The following is a 20,960-nucleotide window of genomic DNA, read 5'->3' as shown; positions in this document are numbered from 1 at the left end:
ATTTTATCCACCTCGGAAGGATGGAAGGCTGAGTCAACCCTGAGCCGGTGAGATTTGAACAGCCGAACTGCAGAACTGCAGTCAGCTGAAGTAGCCTGCAGTGCTGCACTTAACCACTGCGCCACCTCGGCTGAAAGCTCGCAGGGTGCCTTTTGCCTTGAGGCCTAAGGTTGATGCTGAGTTGGATAAGTTGTTGGCGCAGGGCGTCCTGGAGCCCGTCGACCACTCCCGATGGGAGACCCCAATTGTGGTCCCTGTCAAGGCCGACGGGTCCATCAGGATCTGCGCCGACTACAAGTCAACAATCAACCTCGGCCTCCAGGCAAACCCCTATCCAGTCCCTGTGGTGCAGCACCTGCTCCATTCCTTGGGGCGGGGCTGCACCTTTGCCAAACTGGATATGGCGCAGGCCTACCAGCAGCTCCCGGTGGATGACGATGTGGCGGCCGCCCAGACCATCGTCACCCATCGTGGGGCTTTCCGTTGTCGCCGCCTCCAATTTGGCGTCTCCGTGGCCCCGGGGATCTTCCAGAGCCTCATAGAGCACTATTCCTGTAGAGAAATATATTTGCTTTTGGGAAAGGCACTACAAGAACAAATTTGCTTGTGATGCTATGTTCCCTTTCTTCTCCTTTCTTCACATGTACTGTCTGCCTGACATCCTCAAGAAGATTCTGGTGGGGGAGAACATTCATTTCAGTGTGATTCAGGGTTGACTTTCCACTTAGTGTTTTGCGTGACAAGTTGTTGGCACATCCAGTAGGTGGTGTTCAGTTTGTTTAGAATTAAATTTCTAAATCGGGGTGCTGCTGCTTACAAGTTATGGAGAGCAGTTGTTTAGATGCTTCCTGCATACTTGTTTTGAAACTAAAAATAGGAAAGACAGCCTTATGTTTCGTGTTTAAGAAAATGGAAAACCAGCTTTGATAATTCAAGTAATATGATTAACAATACATTGCATATAATTAATACCAAATGTATGCATTGTCTTCTCGGAAATGCTACTGCGTTAAATGGGGCTTACTCCTGGGTAAGTTTACCTTAAAAGGTAAAGCCTTGCAGTAAAGGTGCTTGCAAATTGCCAAGCATCTGGAATATTTTAAGTAAATTCCAGTTTCTTGAATATTCAGATTCTATTCCCAGACGCTTCAACAGTTGTCAGTTAGCATAACAAAATATTTTTCAAAGGCTGACCTTTCTGTGGGAGTGGAGGGCCACCCATGCCAATCTTAAAACCACTAAAATGAGCAGTTTCTCATAATTTTTCCTTCTGTTGCAGGAATTCTGTATATCGGACTTTTCTGTGCTTGATGAACAACTTGGCAGATCTTTTATTTTAGTTCATGACGAGCCGATGGACAGAGAATGGAAGCAGTGAACTTCCTCCCATATTTGGGCATACCAGGGGTTGTGACTTTAAATATATACCTTTCTCCCTGGCTTAGCTGATAAGGAGAGGAACTCTGTGGCTTAATGGTTAACACATCTGCCTAAGATGCAATACAGCACAGGTTCCAATCCCAGTAAGGGTATGGCTAGCTGATGAGAGCTAAATAGCTTGAAATAGATCTATACTAGTCTCCCTTTATTTATTTATCAGCGTATATACACACACATGGACACACACACACACACACACACACACACACACACACACATATATATATATGTATATATGCCACAGGGTTCTTCTCCTTATCTTATATATATATATATATATATATATATATATATATATATATATATATATATATATATATATATATATATATATATATATATATACACACACACACACACACACACACACACACACACACACACACACACACACATATATATTGTATGCTAAAGTTCTTTACAAGAATCTGAACTACTAACAGTCAAAATAAGTTGGCGGTTGATAAGAGTCAGTGGAATTCAATGTGGGCTGGATTTATGGTAAATCTCACGTGGTCACGAAGGGACTCAAGACTGATGACATATTTGACTTCCTTTGGGCTTAGCTTGGTCATCTCCTACATGTCGACTGCTATATAGAACATATGGCATAAGAGTCAATCGCATTAAAGGTGGGCTGCACTTAGATCTCATGTAGGGATGAAGGAACTCGAGACTTATGACATGTTTGACGCCTACCTTGGCCTTAGCCGGGTCTTCTCCAGGATGTTGACTGCTATATGGAACAGATATCTATATAACTTGCGTTAAAATTAGTGCAGAATTTTACAGACATTAAATATGTGAGAATGGATATTATTACTGTTGTTGTGTTGTTGTTGGTCGTATAGTCAGCCAGATGTCTGGACCAGATGAATTTGGTATTTTTACCCATCTATTAAGTCCTTCTCAAAGACTTGGGACAAACATTGTTGTTTAGTAGATGAACAACACAAAATTTAAACTGTTCCAAGTAAAGCTGCCGTATACAATTAACCGATGGTGATTTTATCAAGGCTGATGGTGTTCAAATGGTGCTCCAGATGTTTTGAGATTGCACCCAAGGCACTTGGTATTTGGTTCTGTCTTTGCTTTCTTTTGCCATAGCTGTTCTACTTCTGTTCAAAGGTTTCTTTATTTTGTGATTTCCCCCCCCCCCATTTCTTTCTCTTCTATTCATTCCTCTGTCGGCAAATACAGTTACATCCACTACCCAGACCCTTTTGTGTTTCATATCAGTAGTTAAGTTCGAGGTGTTGTGTGACAATGCTTATCTGTTTGAATTTAAAGACCTAGAGCCCTTTAGCTCCTTCGTTTTCTATTAAATTTGTCTATTTTGTGGATCCCACCGGTTCTTTGGCATTATTATTTTGCAGCTCCGAAAATTAAAGAGCAGGTATTTCTTGGCATGGCCCTTGGCAGTAAAATTTTTATTTATTTATTGTCTTATGTGTAGATTTATTGTGGCATTTCAGTAATTCAGTTTCTTCCCATAAGTCTTGTCTAGTAGCAGTTGATCAGTTTGCCATGATAGCGATAAGCCAGATTAGCATTCCTTTGAAAGCACTGTAAATATCATTTATCACCATTAATGTACTAAATGCTACTGAATTATCACGGATAATTTCTTGGTATTTCCGAGGGTCCCTGTTCCATCTGATTTTTACTTTTTTATAGCTCTTTACCAGTGGTGGGATTCAGCCAGTTCGCACCTATTCAGGAGAACCGGTTGGTAACTTTCTAAGTAGTTCAGAGAACCGATTGTTGGAAGAAATCTCCTTTTGTTTCTTTCCACTTTACAGGGCTAATCCTGTAAGGAAGGCAGGAAGGAAACATTCTGGTGATGTTTCTAGCCTGCTTACAGAAACTGCCTCTCTGGTTAACCCTTACTACAGTGTAACAGCTAAGGTGAAGCGCCCATCGACCTGAGTGACCTTGAGCTGGCCACACCCACCCAATCACATGACCACCGAGCCCCACCTACCCAGATGGTCATTAGGGCAGAGAACCGGTTGTTAAATTATTTGAATCTCACCACTGTTCTTTATCCATAGACGCATATATAAGGAACACAGGGAAAGTGAGATTTAAAACACTTGTATATATATTTAATGCTTTTGCACTTCTCATCGACTTGATAGTGCTATGCAGCGCTTTATTTGGAAGTGTGCCCAAAAGGGGGGAAAAAAGTGGTAGAAACATTACTGTGGGAGTGTTAAGGAGCAATTTCACTATTTTGCAGTTAGATGTCTCCAAGAGGACAAACATTTTATGAGCAGGCAAATCCTCTAATGATTTCCAGTTTTTCTGGCATACTCTCTACATACTAAATGTGCCCATTAGCAAAAAAGCTTGCTTACTTCTAGATTAGAAAATCATGCAAATAATTATTCAGTAATTATATTTTTGTAAAATATTAGGTAAGAGCATTCTCAGGATTAATGCAAGATTGGATATCTGCATGTTGTTTTCCCATCATTCTTTTTTACTAGTCCAGCAGCAGAATGTTAAACTAGTGCCTCATTTTCTAAGCACAGAATTTAAAAAGTGCATAGTTAGATCTAAGAAGTGAATAAGTTAATGGCAGAATGTAAAGTTGATCCGGTTCACTGAGAAAAGGGCGAACGACAAAACCGCGCCTGGCTAAATCGCGTCGCTGACGTCATCAACAGGGCGACAACAGCGCGGAGACAGAAGCACGCTGTAAACCCTAACCCTAAACCTAACCCTCTAACCCTAAACCTAACCCTCTAACCCTAAACCTAACCCTAAACCTAATCCTAAACCAAACCCTAAATCTAACCCTTAACCTAACCCTAAACCTAACCCTTAACCTAACCCTAACCCTAACCCTTAACCTAACCCTAACCCTAACCCTAACCCTAAACCTAACCCTAACCCTTAACCTAACCCTAAACCTAACCCTATCCCTTAACCTAACCCTAAAGCTAACCCTAAACCTAACCCTTACCTTAAATTGAATCGGCTTTCTTTCAACGCGCTATTCAAAGCGCCCTTCTTTCTCCGCGCTGGCTGTTGTCGCCGCGTTGATGACGTCAGCGACGCGGTTTAGTCGGGCGCGGTTTTGTCGTTCGCCCTTTTGACGGGTCACGAGTCGATCCCAATCTTGATTTTTGTTAACTATTTGTCTTAGGCTAATCTGGCTCACGTGAAGGTGACAACTTTTTAAAAAGCATGGAGCTTTACCAGTTTCAGTATTTTAATTAGATATAATACACTTAACGCCACAATTATTTCTATTGTTTGAACATACTCTAAGATTTATTGGCTGTCAGGCTTCTAATAGCATCCAGCAAACATAGCCAGACTAAAAGCACTCAGATCCTTTGTGATTATCCTTTAAGCCACTGTTTTCTCTAGTCACCGCCTCCTCGGGTTAAGAGATCCAGATTTGGCATGAACAGCAATTAACGAGAAGCTTCAGTTGAATGATAGCAGGGATGTATCCGTTGTATTGTGCTTGGCATTGTGTTAAGATAGAGACGTGAAGTCACAGATGTGAACCCGCCACTTCCAGCCATTTATAATAATTGCAGATAATAGATGTGGACTTATGGCGTGGTGGAGGGTGGCACCCACAAAATTAGTAGCATCTAGTTTAAACCATTCTTCCATAGCAAAAGTGGTCTTTTCTTTCTTTTTCAGGTAGAAAATAAAGAAGATGCCTTTAGTGAAAATATGCAAGAAGTGTTACCTAGGCCTTTTTTAAACTCCTGAAAAATGAGATAATACCAGGGACGCAGTGGCTAAGACTCTGAGCTTGTCAATCAGAAGGTTGGCAGTTCAGCGGTTCGAATCCCTAGCCCCGCGTAACGGAATGAGCTCCCGTTACTTGTCCCAGCTTCTGCCAGCTTAGATTGGTAATTCATTCTGCTCAGCTCTTGCACATCTATCCTTGGTGCACCGTGGGGGGGACGAACTAGCTTTATACCAATTAACTAGTGGTACTTGGTTTGCTGGCTCTTTCGGGTTCCTCATTTTGCGTCGCATCTGATCAGGTCGGAGATTGATTGGAGAGGAAGGGATTACCAGAGAGGAAGCTGTTTGATCTTCTACTATAATGAAAACAATGGAATCATGCCAGCAGTGGGAAACAGTCAGGTAAAGGATAGATTGTCTACAGAAATCCCTAGTCTCCACTCTTTGCATAATGCCTCTAGGTTTTTTTCCCACCGAAGTGATACTCCTTTACCTACTCACAATATTACATGATTTTAGGAATAGGAATAAGTTTATTTATAGGCCGCCCTTTTCCCTAAGGGGACTCAGGGCGGCTAACAACTTATAGGGAGGGGATACAAACAGTAACATATAACATAGCACATTATTAAAAAAATAAACAACATTCATTCAGCATTCGGGTGGGGGCGAATCAAATCTTTACCCCCAGGCCTGGCGGGATAGCCAGCTCTTGAGGGCTGCGCGGAAGGTCTGAAGGGTGGTGAGGGTACGAATTTCCACGGGGAGATCGTTCCAGAGGGTCGGAGCTGCTACTGAAAAGGCTCTCCTCCGCGTAGTGGCCAGCCGGCACTGGCTGGCAGATGGCACTCGGAGGAGGCCTAATCTATGAGATCTAATCGGTCTCGAGGAGGTAATTGGCAGGAGGCGGTCTCTCAAGTACCCAGATCCACTACCATGAAGGGCTTTATAGGTGGTAAGAAGCACCTTGAAGCGCACACGGAGATCAACAGGTAGCCAGCGCAGCTCGCGGAGGATAGGTGTTATGTGGGTGAACCGAGGTGCACCCACGATCACTCGCGCGGCCGCATTCTGGACTAGCTGAAGTCGCCGGATGCTCTTCAAGGGCAGCCCCATGTAGAGCACTGCTTGGAGCTAAGGATCAAGTGACGGGAGCTTACTTCATTTCTCAGAGCTGAGTTCGAACAGCCGGAGTACAGAACGGTTTCTGGCTGGCACTTCCAGGGTCGTTGAACCTCTGTGCCACTGCGTCCATATCCTCCAATAGAAGTGAAATATAGAAATCCCTCTTGTTAAGCTTCAGTCAGAATTAAAATGTGTTTACTGTCTTTGCGCAGTGTATAAACTTCCAGGCTCTCATTTACAATTAAAAGTTTAAAGAGAAGTCATTTAATCATTGATCATAGTTTATAGCCCAGCTTCTTAACACTAATAATTCTGCTAAACACTTGTTGGTTCACGGGGATTTCCAGGTGTCTTTGAATACATCTAATAAATATGCCCAGGATATTGCATTGACTAGCAGTGTGTCCAATCTGTCTCTACAGTCTAATTACCCATTTCCTTTGTCAACATTTCTTTGGTCTGAACTAACAGAAACTAATAAATTGATTCAGCTGTTGTCCTCTTCTCCATCCCCGGGGAAGACTGCAAGCTTGTTAAGAGAGTCAACTTCTCTCAATGAAGAAAAAAACCAATTCTTCTTTACACACCCCACGAGTCTTTAAATGGCTCAGCAATCATGGCTTTTTCTTTCTTCCTTACTCTGATTCTCTCCTCCAAACTATAACCTAGTTTTAATGTAATTTATTTTAGAATAAACACAACTTTGCTCTATATGACAATGAGGAATTTAGTCAATGCAGGAGGACGCCGCCGGCCCGTTCCAACCGAACCGGTTGGAACGGGGCGAGAAACCCACCCCTGTCTTAGTCAAAAGGCCGAGAAGTGAGTCAGGAGGCAGAAAACAAACTGAAGGTGTAACTCAGTGGTCTTGTCTCTCTCCAGCCGGAACACACAGTCACAGGCATGTGATTTCCCACTTAGTGACTGCTTTGCTTAATGACATAGTTACCAGTCCCAATTCTGGGTTGTTACAATCTACAAAATAGTTGAGGGCAGTATCTACATTTCTGGTTTTTTTTTCCTATTTTGATATTGTACGTGGTCTTAATATTTTGCATACATTTTCTCAGTAGCCTTTCCTAGCTTGATGCCATTGATATGATTTCTAGAATTATAGAAATAAGGGGTGGCTTAGAATCCAAACAGGATGCTGTCTCCAGTTAACCAAGTTGTGCCTGAAGTGAGAATTGGACTAGAATTTTTCTGGCTGTCCACATGTATTTATTCAGAGTTGAATTTTGATTTAACTGGACTCCAAAAAGAATTCTGGATGACTGATGATGAGGATAATGATAATTTTATAAAACAAGTAGACAACCTATTGTTTTTTTTGAACTCATCTTCACAATTTTCTGCCCTTGGCCAGGCTAGCTAGAGTTGATGGAAATTGAAATTGAAAACATCTGGGTGGCTTCAGGAATACTTATCCTTTTTATAGATATTTTTATGGCACGGTGCTACTTAGCTATGCAAGATATGCGTGTTTCCTATGAGCATAGTAAGTTCTGTTTTTTTTTTTCTTTTACATTCCTTCAAACGTGTTTAAGGTGGCTAAATATAAAAATGAGTCAGAATTGTAATTATACAAATTAATGTAACGCATTTTATAACAGCATATTTGCTCGAGAACAGCTTTGCCTACCAATAGAAGGAAGTTTGGAAAGATCTTAATTGACAAGGCATTCTCTCACATTTCATAAAATGTGATGGTATTGCTAATAAGATCAGGAGAAGAATCTTGTTCAAAATCTTGGGCAAGTTCATAAGGAAAATAGTCCCTGCATTACTTTACTAGCTGTATATAATACCTAGGTGTTGTGGCCTGTCAGCCGCCAGCCCCTCCAGCAGCCAAATGAGATGAGGAGGCGGTGTAGGAATCAGGGTCAGCATCAAAGGTGGGTTCCTACCAGTTCGCACCTATTCGGTAGAACCGGTTCCTCAAATCTACCGAACCGGTTAGAAGAGGTTCCACCAGTGGACCCGGAAAGCAGGCCACACCTACAGAAGAGGTTACAAACTTTTTTGAAACCCACCACTGGTCCTTGGATATGATTATTCTACACTATCATGCTCGTATTCATAAAACTCAGTGCCTCTGTGAAAGGTAAGGATGACTACTGCGTTTGTGGTGCAATCGGAACATTGCGTGTGTTGAAGTTGTTTTAACGCAAACCAAAGATGCCTTTTTAAAAAACAAGTTTACATCCTATTCTTATGCACGCCAGTGCTGTGTGTGAGGTAATTTAAGGTGGTTCTGACAAGTGTCGTCGGCATCTTCATATCCGGTCACATGGGCGGCAAGCCACTCCCATCCGGTCACATGGGCGGCAAGCCACTCCCACAAAGGAGGCCACACCCACAGAGTAGGTTCGAACAATTTTTGAAACCCACCACTGGTCAGCATCAAGGCAACCTGGCGAGCTCGGAGGGGGAAGCGGGAATGGAGCTGTCAGCGATAGAGACAGAGGCGGAGTGTGGGCTGCCCATCAGCCCTCAGATGGAGAGTCAACAGCCCCCGGGTCTGTAGGTGGCTGATGAGGAAGAGGAGGAACAGCGGGGTCCAGTGCCTGATGCGCGGATGTGCAGAAGGCAGAGGAGAGCAGTGGGCCAATCCTTGGGATGGAGGATGCGCTGCTGCTAGCGAAGTCCCACCCTTGCTCTAGGAATAAAAGGCAGGGGTGGAGATTAATAGGTGTGGAAGACAACGATTCATCTCCATGCCGAACAGACTTGTTAACCTGCTGTGTGAGAGAGAGACTTTTGCTGGTGTGCTGGCCCTCCTAATAAAGGAGTGCTAGTCGCCACTTTTAAAGCCCTACATGGTATTGGACCTGGGTACTTGAGAGACCGCCTCCTGCCAATTACCTCCCAAAGACCTATTAGATCCCACAGACTAGGCCTCCTCCGGATTCCATCTGCCGGCCAATGCCGATTGTCGACCACCCGGAGGAGGGCCTTCTCTGTGGCTGCTCCGGCCCTCTGGAATGATCTCCCCGTGGAGATTCGGACCCTCCCTACCCTTCAGGCTTTCCGTAAAGCCATTAAGACCTGGCTGTTCTGGCAGGCCTGAGGCTGTTGAGTCCCATCCCCACTTGAATTGGTGTGTTTGTTGAGACCTTTTAAACTGGTTCTATATAGTTGTCTGTCTTTGTTCTTCCTTTTGTATTGTTCCCTTCCCCTTCCGGTTTTGTTAGCCGCCCTGAGTCCCTTCGGGAATAGGGCGGCATACAAGTTGAATAAAACCTCAAACCTCATGTTGTGTGATCCCAGTTAGGAGTTTAGCTGCAGCATCCTGCAAAATTCCTTAAAAAAATTCAGATGTGGTGCCGCATAAAATGCATCAATATAACTCAAAGCGTTGTTTTTTTTATTTTGCAGGTGAGAACCTGATGCTGAAAAAAACAATCTGGCCAAGGTCACTTTGCAGATCTCTGAAAAAATAACAAGTGTACGAAGGCAATTTGACCCAGAGTTCAATGGGATTTGAATCCAAGAGAGCAGAAGCAAAACTAAGTCTTTTATATCACTAGGTGAGCATTCTAGTAACTAAATCCTATTAACTAGGTAAAGATAAAGGTTCCCCTCACACATATATGCTAGTTGTTCCCGACTCTAGGGGGCGGTGCTCATCTCTGTTTCAAAGCCGAAGAAGCCAGTACTATCCGAAGACGTCTCCATGGTCATGTGGCCGGCATGACTAAACTCCGAAGGCGCACGGAACGCTGTTATCGTCCCACCAAAGGTGTTTCCTGTTTTTCTACTTGCATTTTTACATGCTTTCGAACTGCTAGGTTGGCAGAAGCTGGGACAAGTAACGGGAGCTCACTCCGTTACATGGCGCTAGGGATTCGAACCGCCGAACTGCCGACCTTTCTGATCGACAAGCTCAGCATCTGGCTGCGCCATTGGTCTCCGAGCACGATTCAAGGTGCTAGTCATTACCTTTAAAGCCCTACATGGCCTAGGACCTGGGTACCTCCGGGACCGTCTTCTGCCACATAGCTCCCTCAGACCAATAAGATCGCACAGGATGGGCCTTCTCCGGGTACCTTCAGTGGGGCAATGCCAGCTGGCGACGCCTAGGAGTAGGGCCTTCTCTGTTGCCGCTCCGGCCCTATGGAATGAGCTGCCCCCAGAGATCCGGGCCCTACCCACTCTCATGGCCTTTCGCAAAGCCATTAAAACCTGGCTTTTCCGGCAGGCTTGGGGCTGTTGACCCCTTGATGGAGGTCCAGCCCTGTCTGATTGGGTGTCTGTGGTGTTCCTTTTTAACTTTGTTGTGTCCCATTGTTTTTAATAATTCTTTTTAATTCTTTGTTCATTTCTGTAAGCCGCCTGGAGTCCTCCGGGATTGGGCGGCATAGAAATTCAATAAATGAAATGAAATGAAATGAGCATCTTAGCCACTGAGCCACTCTGTCCCTTAACTAAGAGACCCTTTTAAGTTGTTCAGAATTAAAGAACCCCCTGCTATTGAACTGTGGCAACTGAAGAAGCTCAGGTGTTGAGAAAACTCAGAATATTTTTCGTATTCTACAATTCATAGGGATTTTCAAGGAAAGTCGTAACAATAAATTATGAGACATGAAAAAGGAAACCTATTTCTTTTTAGAAACATTTAAAGCAGAACAAAGTTAACGATCACTGATTTCCTTTTTTAACGTTTATAGCATACTTTATACTGTCAATGGCTTTGACCTGAATAAATTACTGCATTTTCAAAGCCAGCAATATATTATTTTTCATTTTTCATTTTCATTTTCCCTTTATTTGTATGCCGCCCTTTTCCCTGGGGGGACTCAGGGCGGCTCACAGTTCAAAAAAGTGGGGGGGGGGGGGAAGGACAAACAATTTCTAACATAAAGACAATACATGATTATTAAGAACACAACAGTCACACAATTCAAGTGGGGTTGGAATCTTAACCCCAGGCCAGCTGGGACAGCCAGATCTTTAGGGCAGCGCGGAAGGACTGGAGGGTGGTAAGGGTCCGAATCTCCATGGGGAGTCCATTCCAGAGGGTCGGAGCAGCCACCGAGAAGGCTCTCCTCCGGGTAGTTGCCAGTCTACACTGGCTGGATGATGGAATTCGGAGGAGGCCTAATCTATGCGATCGTATCGGTCTAGTGGAGGTAATTGGCAGTAGGCGGTCTCTCAAGTACCCAGGTCCAGTACCATGAAGGGCTTTGTAGGTGATAAGTAGCACCTTGAATCGCACCCGGAGATCAACAGGCAGCCAGTGCAGCTCGCGGAGGATGGGTGTTACGTGGGTAAGTCTGACAGTGTGCTAGCATGCCGTTTTGACTGACTGAAGAAATTGCAACAAGGCATAACTTACGTACGCTTAGTAACCTTGGTGGTGTAAAAATTCTTATGGGGCTGTTAGTACTGAGCATATGGACAACTCCTCTCCCAAATTTTTCACAGCCATGTTATTCTATTTGGTGCTGAGGGATATTAAGTAAATACATCATTTTTGGCATATCTTGGATGATTTGCAGATTTTCCCCAAACAAACTGGAAAGAGGCTTACTTGAACTGCAGCTGTAATGGGCATATAATGTAATCAGTGTTGTGCTTAAATTAAAAAAAAGAAATTCCTTAATTTTCTTGAACGCGTGAAAAAAGAGGTGGTTATTTGGGTTCATAAATGTCCCTTATATCAAAGCATTATCATTTGCTCATTTTCAGATATTAAATTTTAATGGCTTGGAGCATTATGGCTCATTTACATAACTTTATAAATCTGAATCATCGCTTGCACAAAGTTTACATTTGTCTACGAAGAACCGGTTGCAGCTGGGATTTTCCTTAAGGTCATGAAACACTAGGCAACGTGTCTTTGTGATTGGAATAAGTTTTAACTAGACGATGTTGGAATGCCCATCATTCTCAAAGACGGGGCTATTTAAACTAGTGAGTATGGGACATTTATCAGATTGATGGATCTTATTTTTTTCTGTTTTGAAATGGACAAGGGAATTACGGGTGCTGATTCCAGTCCCTTTAAGGAGGAAATAAAGATTTCAAAACTCTAGATATCGAGCAAGATCTGGTCTGTCTTTACTCGGAATCCACCGTCAAAACCGCGCTCGACTAAACTGCGCCCGATTAAACCACGTCGCTGACGTCATCAACAGGGCAACAATAGCCAGCGCGGAGAAAGAAGGGCGCTTTAAATAGCGCTTTGAAAGCAAGCCAATTCAACTTAAGGTAAGGGTTAGGTTTAGGGTTAGGTTAAGGGTTAGGGTTAGGTTTAGGGTTAGGTTAAGGGTTAGGGTTAGGGTTAGGGTTAGGTTTAGAGTTAGGGTTAGGGTTAGGTTAAGGGTTAGGATTAGGTTTAGGGTTAGGTTAAGGGTTAGGTTTAGGGTTAGGTTTAGGGTTAGGTTAATGGTTAGGTTAATGGTTAGGTTTAGGATTAGGTTTAGGGGGGTTAGGTTTAGGTTTAGGTGTTAATTTTAGGTTTAGGGTTTACAGCGTGCTTCTGTCTCCGCGCTGTTGTCGCCCTGTTGATGACGTCAGCGACGCGGTTTAGTCGGACGTGGTTTAGTCGAGCGCGGTTTTGTGGTGGAACCGGAATCCACGGATAGATAAGACCGTAGTTGATTGAAACCTGATTAATTGTGTGCTAGCACGACTGAATCCTTTGGGAATATTCCTCTCTGGTGGATCCATCCCACTGCCTCCCTGGCTCCATCCATTAGGCTCTCATTGAATTTTGCTTGGATCACCATCCTTTTCTCTTTCAATAAGTAAATAATTTCTGATCTGAAAATTGGGATGTCTTGTTTTTTTAGGACGGGCTTTCACATCTGGGCTGTAAAAGGTTATATAATTTTTAGGGAGTTTTAGAATAGAATAACAGAATTGGAAGGGACCTTGGAGGTCTTCTAGTCCAACCCCCTGCTTAGGCAGGAACCCTTACACCACTTCAGACAAATGTTTATACAACACCTTCTTAAAAACCTCCAGTGTTGGACCATTCACAACTTCTGGAGGCAAGTTGTTCCACTGATTAATTGTTCTAACTGTCAGGAAATTTCTCCTACGTTCTAAGTTGCTTCTCTCCTTGATTAGTTTCCCCCCATTGCTTCTTTTCCTACCCTGAGGTGCCTTGGAGAATAGCTTGACTCCTTCTTTGTGGCAGCCCCTGAGATATCGGAACACTGCTATCATGTCTCCCCTAGTCCTTCTTTTCATTTAACTAGACATACCCAGTTCCTGCAACCGTTCTTCATATGTTTTAGCCTCCAGTCCACTAATCCTCTTTGTTGCTGTTCTCTGTACTCTTTCTAGAGTCTCCACATTCTTTCTTATATGTTGAGAGCTATAGCTAATAACTTAGCTCATCTGGAGCTCTATATTTTAACCTCACCTTCCAATAATTGAGGAGTCTTTGATCTAAAGTCTAAATGTATTAAACTTCATTTTTTTAAAAAAGAAACAGATTTTTTTTTCTTAATAGAAATTTGGTTTGACTTCTTAAGGCAGTAATAGTTTTCATATTTTTTTCAAAAAAAACCAAAAAGCACCTAGAACCTTAAAAATTGTTGTCAGGCTGGTTTATAAAAAAAACCCCAGTAAAATAAAATAAAATATGATGTGATAATTAAAAATACCCATCAGTTTAAACAAGTTCAGACTCGTAAGAGTGAAAAACAAAAACAAGACATTTTCAACTCCTGGGAGAATGAAAAGTTTTGGCATTAATAAAGAATAGCAGTTAGCTGATTGTCCCCCTCAAAAGAAATTCTATAAATAGAAATAAGCTATACAAAGGGAAGATTGCCTCTCTTATTTTTTTGTCATTAATAATTTCACATGGCATACAGAGAAAAGCAGATTATTTTAATGAGCAGACAATTAACACGGGGATAGGTATTTCTTTAACTTACCGTATCTCCCATTGCATAGAGCTTTAAAAGCAAGCATTAATTTATTGGTTTGGAAATTGACTGTAAGTAGGGACACACAGTGGGTTAAGCTGACCAAATACTATTTGTCTGGCCCAATGGTGGGATTCAGCCGGTTCGCACCTATTCGGGAGAACCGGTTGTTAACTTTCTAAGCAGTTCAGGGAACCGGTTGTTGGAAGAAATCTCATTTTGGTTTTTCCCCACTTTACAGGTCTAATCCTGTAAGGAAGGCAGGAAGGAAACATTCTGGTGTTGTTTGTAGCCTAATCTTTATTGCCCCGCCTCTCCGGTTAACCCGTATTTACCTTATAACAGCTAAGACGAACCGCCCATCGACATAAGTGATGTTGAGTTAGCCATAGCCACCCAGTCACATGACCACTGAGCCCCGCCTACCCAGCTGGTCATTAGGGCAGAGAACCAGCTGTTAATTTGCAATTTTTTTGCAATTTGCAATTTTAATAGATTTGTATGCCGCCCAATCCCGGCTTACATAAAAACAATTTAAAAGTATTTTAAAAAGTTAAAATACAAAACAAAGATGAGTTAAAGGAGGGCACAATATACACTCTATCTTAATTGGGCTGAAGATCAGTCTAGATCAACAGCCCCAGGCCTGCCGGAACAGCCAGGTCTTAACAGACTTACGGAAGGCCAAGAGAGTGGGGAGGGTCCGGATCTCAGGGGGTAGATCATTCCAAAGGGCCGGGGCAGCTACAGAGAAGGCTCTCCCCCGCGGACCCACCAGACAGCACTGCGCAGTCGATGGTACTCAGAGGAGGCCCTCCCTGTGCGATCTTATTGGGCGCTGGGAGGTATGTTGCAGGAGGCGGTCACGGAGGTATCCAGGTCCTAGGCCATGTAGGGCTTTAAAGGTAATAACCAGCACTTTGAAGCGTGTTCGGAGACCAATGGGGAGCCAGTGCAGCTCGCGGAGGATAGGTGTAACGTGGGTGCACCTAGGTACACCCAGTATCGCTCGCGCGGTTGCATTCTGGACCAATTGTAGTCCCCGAACACTCTTCAGGGGCAGCCCCATGTAGAGTGCGTTACGGTAGTAGCCTAATTATTTGTTAAATTATTTGAATCCCACCACTGGTCTGGCCAAGTTAATTAGATCCAGGAAAACTGTATAATTCCCTTCTTCAGAAAGCATCGGGGCAGCACAAAGTTAGATCTAGGGCCATTTCATAATAATACGGATGATGATCCATTAGGAGGACTTGAGATATTCTGGAATAGGTTGAAGACAATCCTTTTGGACAGGTGATCCATCTATTTCGTCAGGATTGATCAGTATTATCTGTCACTCAGAACCATCATTAGTCCCCATACTTTGGTCCCTTTACATAATTGATATGGAAGCAGGAAGCGTGTTTTCTTCCCTTCTCTTGTTATCTCAGCTTTTCAGTTGCAACGCATTTCTATCAAGCAAGTTTTGCCTTCCTTGGCCTTGTTTCCAAATAAGATAAAGCAATGGTGGAAAGGAAGGAAAACATGCAACATGGAGGGCCTGGAGTGTCGGTTTAAAAAAGTAGAAAGGAAGATAGGAGGAATTTTTTTTAATATAAGTTATCCCCACATCCAAGAAAATAAATTCTAAGAGTGAATATAATTTCTATTTAAGAACTAATAAGGGAGAATATGTGTAGCCCAGGGTTGACATGAGAGTCCTTGATGCCCTCCGAAGTTGCTTGTTTTGTTGTAGATGTTTCATTACCCAAACTAGATAACATCATCAGCACAATGTTACCTGTTCTGACCCCGCTCGTCCTACACCAAAGCACGCCGAGACAAAGATACTTCAAGGATTTATTAACACACAAACGAGACCTTGGCAGCAATCCAGCACAGTCCAGGCCTTGGCAGCAATCCAGCACAGACTAACCTTGGCAGCAATCCAGCCTGCCAAGCTAGCCACGAGAGTTCTCCAGCTCTAGTGAATATGTTGATTCCTGCGACGAGCATGTGGAAAGCCATTCCTTTTATAGTCTTGAGAGGAGCCTAATTACCACCAGCTGAGTTCAATTATCTCCTGTAACTGCGTAACTGTTCTTTACACTTATTAACCCTCCGTTGCTGGGCATCCAGGACCAACTCCCTTGTCTTCTCCCCACTGCTCCAATGCATGACGTCAGGATCACACTCCCTTGTCTCCTCCCCACTAGTCCAAGGCTCAGGTGCCTCCTGGCGGCCAACCGGTCTCTCTGCGCCCTGCTCGGAGTCGGAACCCTGTCCAGGGTCCTCCACATCCTCCAGAGCCGACTCATAGGGCCCCTCGCTGTTGGAGTCTGGTGGCAGCTCCAACGGCTCCTACTAGACCACAACAGTTACCTAGTTTGGGTAATAAAAGATCTGCAAGAAAGCTCAGAGAACACCAAGGGCCCCTTCTATTTAAGAAACCAAAATTTATTTTTTGGGCGTGGTGAGGATGAGATTTTAAAATACACTTATTCATCCCTATTATAAATTTAGAAGATTTATGGTGTTTCTAACCGAACAAATACTGCTTTGCCAAAGGAAGCAAAATGTAAGGGATAGAAAAAGACATATTTTCTCCCACGTTGTATCATTCTTCTCCTGTCCCAAGAGTCGAAATAGAAAGTATTTAGATAGTGTTCAAGGATACAGCTCTCTGATAAATGCAGTTATTGCAAGAACTAAAAACACTATTAAGAGGAAACCTAACAATTGTCAAGGGGAAGATACAAGCCTTATTTATAGTAGAAGCTATATTTGATTCTTCTGCCTTTTTCTCCTTGCTAGATGTAGTTCTTAATACAATATACCACAAGATGTAGTAATCTTATGTCTTCCAACTAGGATAGCTTTAATGTAAGTTTCAACAAATACACAGAGGAAAAGCTGTTAGTGGGGTTTTTTTACACACAGCAATAGCAATAGCAGTTAGACTTATATACCGCTTCATAGGCCTTTCAGGCCTCTCTAAGCGGTTTACAGAGTCAGCATATCGCCCCCAACAACAATCCGGGTCCTCATTTCACCCACCTTGGGAGGATGGAAGGCTGAGTCAACCTTGAGCCGGTGAGATTTGAACAGCCGAACTGCAGATCACAGTCAGCTAAAGTGGCCTGCAGTACTGCACTCTAACCACTGCGCCACCTCGGCTCTTTAAGGAATATAGCATCAAACTTAGTAAATAGCAATAGCACTTAGACTTATGTATGTTTCATAGTCCTTTATAGCCTCTCTAAGCGGTTTACAGAGTCAGCATATTGCCCCCAACAATCTGGCTCCTCACTTTATCAACCTCGGAAGAATGGAAGGCTGAGTCAACCCTGAGCCAGTCAGGATCAAACTCCTGACTGTGGGCAGAGTCAGACTGCAATACTGCATTCTAACCACTGGGCCACCATGGCTCCTAAAGAATGCGAATTCTTTTGGAAGACTCTCTTTTGGGGAACCAAACCAGTGTATTTTCCTAGAAATAATGTAATTTATTGTGTCTTAAGAATGTCAGTTTTTATGACGCTGAGATTTTTCAGAAATTTGGCAGGTCTCAGAAGACTGTGCACGATTCATAAATCATTTGTCACATAGTTATATTTCATTTTAATCAGACTGTATTTAAACCTCAATGTTGCATCTTCTGGATTTCTTAAATAACAATACTAGTGTTGTTCTGGGATGATGGGAATTTCCAACCCAACATATTTAGAGAACACCAGCTAGTAGAATATTAATTTAGACAATCTAATATAGCATTAACTACCATATTTATAGCGTTACACCCACACACCTTTCCTATGCTAAATAGAATCTATAGTTCCCAAGTTGCTAAGCAGCTTGGTTACTGCCCAGTTTTAGTATATTTATCATATGTTTATTATTTTGTTTTTAACATTTATTATACTAGTGGAAATTCTTTCCCCACATAGAGGTTGAGCAAATGACAAAAACAGGCGGGCATGCTTTGATAACATATTGATCTTGTATACCTGGACTACTAATATATATATTAGTAGTCTGTTCTGACCCCCCCCTTCATACACCAAAGCACGCCGAGACAAAGATACTTCAAGGATTTATTAACACACAGACCAGACCTTGGCAGCAATCGAGCCTGCCAAGCTAGCCAGGATAGTTTCTCCAGCTCTTAGTAAATACGTTGACTCCTGCGACGAGTGTGGGGAAAATCATTCCTTTTATAGTCTTGAGAGGAGCCTAATTACCACCAGCTGAGTTCAATTATCTCCTGTAACTGCGTAACTGTTCTTTACGCCTATTAGCCCTCTCTAAGCGGTTTACAGAGTCAGCATATCGCCCCCACAGTCTGGGTCCTCATTTCACCCACCTCGGAAGGATGGAAGGCTGAGTCAACCTTGAGCCGGTGAGATTTGAACCGCTGAACTGCAGATAACAGTCAGCTGAAGTGGCCTGCAGTACTGCACCCTAACCACTGCACCACCTCGGCTCGGAAAATAAGCCATCATGCTTATTTTGGGGCCGGCCCAAAGGAAATAAGACTGGGTCTTATTTTTTGAAGAAACATGTTTGCAAACTTGACAAGGAGGCATCAAAGAATGGAAAAAAACTTTGCAGGAACGTAGATCTTAGTATATATCTAAAAATACCTTTCTCTGTATATATTTATAAAGCATGAATAGTGTTATAATAATGTACAAATTGTAATGGAGCTATTTCATAAACTTCTCTTTGGGACTGAATGAAGTAAAGCTTAGCTATCGTATGGAAAACACTTTTTCCAAGAACCATGGTGGTGCAGTGGTTAGAATGCAATATTGCAGGTTACCTCTGCTCACGTTGCCAGGAATTCGATTCTTTAAACCCAGACAAGCTCAAGGTTGACTCAGCCTTCCATCCTTCCGAGGTCACTAAAATGAGGACCCAGATTGTTGGGGGCAATGTGTTGACTCTGTAAACCCCTTAGAGAGGGCTGTAAAGCACTGGTTAGCTGTATGTCAGGCCTGCAATTATATTCCTTTTAGAATTTTGGCCTGCCACACTTTCTCTTATTTCATTATGCGGTTTCTTGAGTATAGTTGATGGGAGGGGGGAATAGGCAGGAGTAGGATTGTGGAATGTATTGTTGTCATTCTTTTCTAGAAGCCAAGGTCATCTTTTGTCTCCGCACTTTTACACCTGACCGGAAGCAGCTGGGTGGAGACGCCAGCGTGGAAGAAGAAGATTGGACCATGTGATGGATTTGTGGGTGTGGGGACAAGATCATGAACTTTTAACTGGGTGGGATTCTGATGTCATTTCCAGAATTGGGATTTACACAGATGTGCTAAGATGCCTGCTTTATTAAATTGAAACTTTAAGGATCGTTTTGCCTTGGACTCTGATTTAATTCTACATGATACTTGGAACGCTGACACAGTATATAAGTCTAAGTGCTACTACTCATTTTCATTTTTATATTGTTGGAAATAATAATTAGTCTGTTTGGTTTTCTCCTATTAACAGCACAAGAAGGACACCCTAATGGCTACATCCAGAAATGTAATACAAGCGATCCATTGCATCAAAGTGGCTTTACCATGGCGACTTCAGATAAAAAGGCCTGCCAGTTTTAGCCATGCCTGCTATAAAAATATATCGTCCGATTTTGCTGCCAGAGCCCTTTCTGCAAACGCAGTGGAACTTCTTGGCCATACTTATCTCTCAGATAATTACAGTAATGTCACCACGAAAATTATTTCCAAGGTGGGGAAAAACTTACACAACCAAAGGCATCATCCTTTGTGGTTGATTAAGGAACGTGTGAAGGACCACTTCTACAAGCAGTACTTGGTACGTTCCCGGAACCCACTGTTTTCCGTGTATGACGATTTGTCTCCTGTGGTCACGGTAGAACAAAACTTTGATAGACTCCTTATTCCACAAGACCATCCCAGCAGGAAGAAAGGGGATAACTACTACTTAAATCATACTCACATGCTAAGAGCTCATACATCTGCCCACCAATGGGATTTGATACATGCTGGACTTGATGCATTTTTGGTTGTGGGAGATGTTTATCGTCGTGATCAAGTTGATAGCACCCATTATCCAGTCTTCCATCAAATGGAAGGAGTACGGCTCTTTTCCAGCCATGAAGTAAGTCTGATTTTTTCTCTGATCATTAAGATAAGCTTGAATTAAAATGTTATCTAGAAAAGCTTTCCCCAGGTTTACCGTGACCCGACAAATGCGCGAACGTCAAAAGCGCGCCGACAAAACCGCGGCGCTAAAACTGCGATGTCAAAAGCGCGCCGACAACAGCGTGCCGACAAAACTGCGCCGACGGAAGCGCGATTTAAGTTAAGGTTAGGTTTAGGGTTAGGTTTAGGATTAGGTTTAGGGTTAGGTTTAGGGTTTGGTTTAGGGTTAGGTTTAGGGTTTGGTTTAGGGTTTGGTTTAGGGTTAGGGTTACAGCGCGCTTCAGCGCTCATTCGTCAGCGCGGTTTTGTCGGCGCGGTTTTGTCACCGCGGTTTAGTCAGGCGCGCTTTTGTCGTTCGCGCATTTGTGGTGGAACCCAGTTTTACAATCTATTGCAGTGGTAGGTTCCGGATCCCGTTCCAGTCGGTACGATTAGAACGGGCCTGGCAGCATCCACATGGACGCACGCAGCGTGCGTGCACACACATGCAGCATGCGTATGCATCTTAGCGCCTCCACAAGCTTCTGTGACGCTTCAGCTGCTCAGCAGAGCGGAGCGCAGGCGTTGTATGCGCCACGCACGGAAGCTCAAAAGACTTAAAAAACCGGTAAGGAGCTCAGGCGGGCTGGTG

General features: G+C 43.2%; 1 protein-coding gene across 5 annotated transcripts in view; it reads left to right on the top strand.

The window, feature by feature from the left end:
• FARS2 (phenylalanyl-tRNA synthetase 2, mitochondrial) overlaps positions 1–20,960 on the top strand; it is a 221,288-nt gene that overhangs the window by 32,463 nt on the left and 167,865 nt on the right. For 2 of the 5 annotated variants that reach the window (XM_087707511.1, XM_087707507.1), the window contains exons 2-3: positions 9,664–9,815; positions 19,653–20,285. In XM_087707511.1, the coding sequence (XP_087563637.1) occupies positions 19,671–20,285 (615 nt within the window). In that variant the 5' untranslated portion in view covers positions 9,664–9,815; positions 19,653–19,670. Of the gene's footprint in view, positions 1–9,663; positions 9,816–9,881; positions 10,028–12,362; positions 12,499–19,652; positions 20,286–20,960 lie in introns of those variants that run through there. The other 3 variants (XM_087707509.1, XM_087707508.1, XM_087707510.1) reach the window with 3 other exon arrangements.

This window comes from Thamnophis sirtalis, unplaced genomic scaffold, assembly GCF_051295495.1.
Source record: "Thamnophis sirtalis isolate CommonGarterSnake01/CBP01778 unplaced genomic scaffold, rThaSir2_p1.2 scaffold_2, whole genome shotgun sequence".
Taxonomy (NCBI): Eukaryota; Metazoa; Chordata; class Lepidosauria; order Squamata; family Natricidae; genus Thamnophis; species Thamnophis sirtalis.
This window is presented reverse-complemented; position numbering and strand designations above follow the sequence as displayed.